The 5649-nt window shown below is 37.4% G+C and overlaps 1 protein-coding gene across 1 annotated transcript; it reads right to left on the bottom strand.

Annotated features, from left to right (window-relative positions):
- Positions 1 to 336: 336 nt before the first annotated feature.
- LOC135827587 (uncharacterized protein DDB_G0271670-like) lies at positions 337 to 1620 on the bottom strand (the record flags this gene model as incomplete). Its single annotated transcript, XM_065340054.1, has 1 exon — positions 337 to 1620. A coding segment is annotated over one exon (1284 nt), but the record flags the coding sequence as incomplete, so codon positions are not given.
- Between the last annotated feature and the right edge of the window lie 4029 nt (positions 1621 to 5649).

Here is a 5649-nt window from a genome sequence, read left to right as displayed (position 1 = left end):
ACTACTACTACTACTACTACTACTACTACTACCACTACCACTACCACTACCACTACCACTACCACTACCACTACCACTACCACTACCACTACCACTACCACTACCACTACTACTACTACTACTACTACTACTACTACTACTACTACTACTACTACTACTACTACTACTACTACTACTACTACTACTACTACTACTACTACTACTACTACTACTACTACTACTACTACTACTACTACTACTACTACTACTACTACTACTACTACTACTACTACTACTACTACTACTACTACTACTACTACTACTACTACTACTACTACTACTACTACTACTACTACTACTACTACTACTACTACTACTACTACTACTACTACTACTACTACTACTACTACTACTACTACTACTACTACTACTACTACTACTACTACTACTACTACTACTACTACTACTACTACTACTACTACTACTACTACTACTACTACTACTACTACTACTACTACTACTACTACTACTACTACTACTACTACTACTACTACTACTACTACTACTACTACTACTACTACTACTACTACTACTACTACTACTACTACTACTACTACTACTACTACTACTACTACTACTACTACTACTACTACTACTACTACTACTACTACTACTACTACTACTACTACTACTACTACTACTACTACTACTACTACTACTACTACTACTACTACTACTACTACTACTACTACTACTACTACTACTACTACTACTACTACTACTACTACTACTACTACTACTACTACTACTACTACTACTACTACTACTACTACTACTACTACTACTACTACTACTACTACTACTACTACTACTACTACTACTACTACTACTACTACTACTACTACTACTACTACTACTACTACTACTACTACTACTACTACTACTACTACTACTACTACTACTACTACTACTACTACTACTACTACTACTACTACTACTACTACTACTACTACTACTACTACTACTACTACTACTACTACTACTACTACTACTACTACTACTACTACTACTACTACTACTACTACTACTACTACTACTACTACTACTACTACTACTACTACTACTACTACTACTACTACTACTACTACTACTACTACTACTACTACTACTACTACTACTACTACTACTACTACTACTACTACTACTACTACTACTACTACTACTACTACTACTACTACTACTACTACTACTACTACTACTACTACTACTACTACTACTACTACTACTACTACTACTACTACTACTACTACTACTACTACTACTACTACTACTACTACTACTACTACTACTACTACTACTACTACTACTACTACTACTACTACTACTACTACTACTACTACTACTACTACTACTACTACTACTACTACTACTACTACTACTACTACTACTACTACTACTACTACTACTACTACTACTACTACTACTACTACTACTACTACTACTACTACTACTACTACTACTACTACTACTACTACTACTACTACTACTACTACTACTACTACTACTACTACTACTACTACTACTACTACTACTACTACTACTACTACTACTACTACTACTACTACTACTACTACTACTACTACTACTACTACTACTACTACATGACTTAATAATAGCCGTTTGGCATGGTACAATAACCTTTTTTTGTTTTATTTTTTATTTTTAATGGCTTTCTCTTCTTCCTCGGATGGTTTACAATTTGTATCACAATTATTTGTGGGTTCAGCAATAAAGGATGTGACTACTACTACTACTACTACTACTACTACTACTACTACTACTACTACTACTACTACTACTACTACTACTACTACTACTACTACTACTACTACTACTACTACTACTACTACTACTACTACAACTACTACTACTACTACTACTACTACTACTACTACTACTACTACTACTACTACTACTACTACTACTACTACTACTACTACTACTACTACTACTACTACTACTACTACTACTACTACTACTACTACTACTACTACTACTACATGACTTAATAATAGCCGTTTGGCATGGTACAATAACCTTTTTTTGTTTTATTTTTTATTTTTAATGGCTTTCTCTTCTTCCTCGGATGGTTTACAATTTGTATCACAATTATTTGTGGGTTCAGCAATAGAGGATGTGACTACTACTACTACTACTACTACTACTACTACTACTACTACTACTACTACTACTACTACTACTACTACTACTACTACTACTACTACTACTACTACTACTACTACTACTACTACTACTACTACTACTACTACTACTACTACTACTACTACTACTACTACTACTACTACTACTACTACTACTACTACTACTACTACTACTACTACTACTACTACTACTACTACTACTACTACTACTACTACTACTACTACTACTACTACTACTACTACTACTACTACTACTACTACTACTACTACTACTACTACTACTACTACTACTACTACTACTACTACTACTACTACTACTACTACTACTACTACTACTACTACTACTACTACTACTACTACTACTACTACTACTACTACTACTACTACTACTACTACTACTACTACTACTACTACTACTACTACTACTACTACTACTACTACTACTACTACTACTACTACTACTACTACTACTACTACTACTACTACTACTACTACTACTACTACTACTACTACTACTACTACTACTACTACTACTACTACTACTACTACTACTACTACTACTACTACTACTACTACTACTACTACTACTACTACTACTACTACTACTACTACTACTACTACTACTACTACTACTACTACTACTACTACTACTACTACTACTACTACTACTACTACTACTACTACTACTACTACTACTACTACTACTACTACTACTACTACTACTACTACTACTACTACTACTACTACTACTACTACTACTACTACTACTACTACTACTACTACTACTACTACTACTACTACTACTACTACTACTACTACTACTACTACTACTACTACTACTACTACTACTACTACTACTACTACTACTACTACTACTACTACTACTACTACTACTACTACTACTACTACTACTACTACTACTACTACTACTACTACTACTACTACTACTACTACTACTACTACTACTACTACTACTACTACTACTACTACTACTACTACTACTACTACTACTACTACTACTACTACTACTACTACTACTACTACTACTACTACTACTACTACTACTACTACTACTACTACTACTACTACTACTACTACTACTACTACTACTACTACTACTACTACTACTACTACTACTACTACTACTACTACTACTACTACTACTACTACTACTACTACTACTACTACTACTACTACTACTACTACTACTACTACTACTACTACTACTACTACTACTACTACTACTACTACTACTACTACTACTACTACTACTACTACTACTACTACTACTACTACTACTACTACTACTACTACTACTACTACTACTACTACTACTACTACTACTACTACTACTACTACTACTACTACTACTACTACTACTACTACTACTACTACTACTACTACTACTACTACTACTACTACTACTACTACTACTACTACTACTACTACTACTACTACTACTACTACTACTACTACTACTACTACTACTACTACTACTACTACTACTACTACTACTACTACTACTACTACTACTACTACTACTACTACTACTACTACTACTACTACTACTACTACTACTACTACTACTACTACTACTACTACTACTACTACTACTACTACTACTACTACTACTACTACTACTACTACTACTACTACTACTACTACTACTACTACTACTACTACTACTACTACTACTACTACTACTACTACTACTACTACTACTACTACTACTACTACTACTACTACTACTACTACTACTACTACTACTACTACTACTACTACTACTACTACTACTACTACTACTACTACTACTACTACTACTACTACTACTACTACTACTACTACTACTACTACTACTACTACTACTACTACTACTACTACTACTACTACTACTACTACTACTACTACTACTACTACTACTACTACTACTACTACTACTACTACTACTACTACTACTACTACTACTACTACTACTACTACTACTACTACTACTACTACTACTACTACTACTACTACTACTACTACTACTACTACTACTACTACTACTACTACTACTACTACTACTACTACTACTACTACTACTACTACTACTACTACTACTACTACTACTACTACTACTACTACTACTACTACTACTACTACTACTACTACTACTACTACTACTACTACTACTACTACTACTACTACTACTACTACTACTACTACTACTACTACTACTACTACTACTACTACTACTACTACTACTACTACTACTACTACTACTACTACTACTACTACTACTACTACTACTACTACTACTACTACTACTACTACTACTACTACTACTACTACTACTACTACTACTACTACTACTACTACTACTACTACTACTACTACTACTACTACTACTACTACTACTACTACTACTACTACTACTACTACTACTACTACTACTACTACTACTACTACTACTACTACTACTACTACTACTACTACTACTACTACTACTACTACTACTACTACTACTACTACTACTACTACTACTACTACTACTACTACTACTACTCGGAGGTCGGAGGTCGGAGGTCGGAGGTGGATGCACTTTTCAGTGCTCCCGTGTTCTTTGAATTTGAGTGCCCAGTGTGCATTTCCCTCGGTTCCTTGGCTTGCGGTGCTCGTCGATATCTAGCGTGCTAGCTATCTAGCCATCTAGCGTGCTAGCTATCTAGCCTGGTCATTATCCTTTCAGCGGTAGTCCCTTCAGTTAGGGACTTGGAGAGCATCGAGAGTTTTGCGAAATTTCTAGAATATTCTAGTCCCAGCCGTATTACAGTGCCAGCGTTGCCTTGCTGGTGTCGCAGCTCATTGCGCCCAGTGCTGGCGGGTGCCGTCGCACACACATCTCCAGCTTGTGGAGCGCGTCGGATCAGCTTTCTAATCAGCTTTCTCGCCATGGTTACCGTGTGCATGGGTACCGTGTGCACTGTGCAGTTGTGATCAATCTCTACTACTACTAGTACTACTCTAGCGCTCTGGTGGCATGTCACAGCCCGCTGGTGGATCGAAGCCATGCTGTGTGTGCAGCAAGTCGACTGGGAGCTGCCGTGGCTGCTCGTGTGCTGTGTCAGCCAGGGCCTGCGAGAGCTGCTACCCTGGTCGCGCGGGTAGGTGCCGCAATTTTGGTAATGCTCAGCTGGTTCCGATTGTGCCAGTTGCAGATCCGAATCCAGCATTCCATTCGGATAGATCTCCTGAGAGGCCAGGCTTTTTGGGCAGGCGGCGCCGCTCATCACCTGGCGCTGTCGGAAGGGGCAGGAGTCATGCTCGGGATGGGTCGGCCTCCAGGTCTCCGGTGGCTCGTGTACCGGGACGCATTGCGGCGATGAATGTCCCCAGCCGTGATTCCAGGGATCCCAGTTCGAGGGATGACAGTGCCCCAGTTTCGGAGCCTGTTCCGCGGCCTGGAGCC

This window comes from Sycon ciliatum, chromosome 11 (genome assembly GCF_964019385.1).
Source record: "Sycon ciliatum chromosome 11, ocSycCili1.1, whole genome shotgun sequence".
NCBI classification, from domain to species: Eukaryota; Metazoa; Porifera; class Calcarea; order Leucosolenida; family Sycettidae; genus Sycon; species Sycon ciliatum.
The sequence above is the reverse complement of the archived record's forward strand: the minus strand, read 5'-3'. Positions and strand labels throughout refer to the sequence as shown.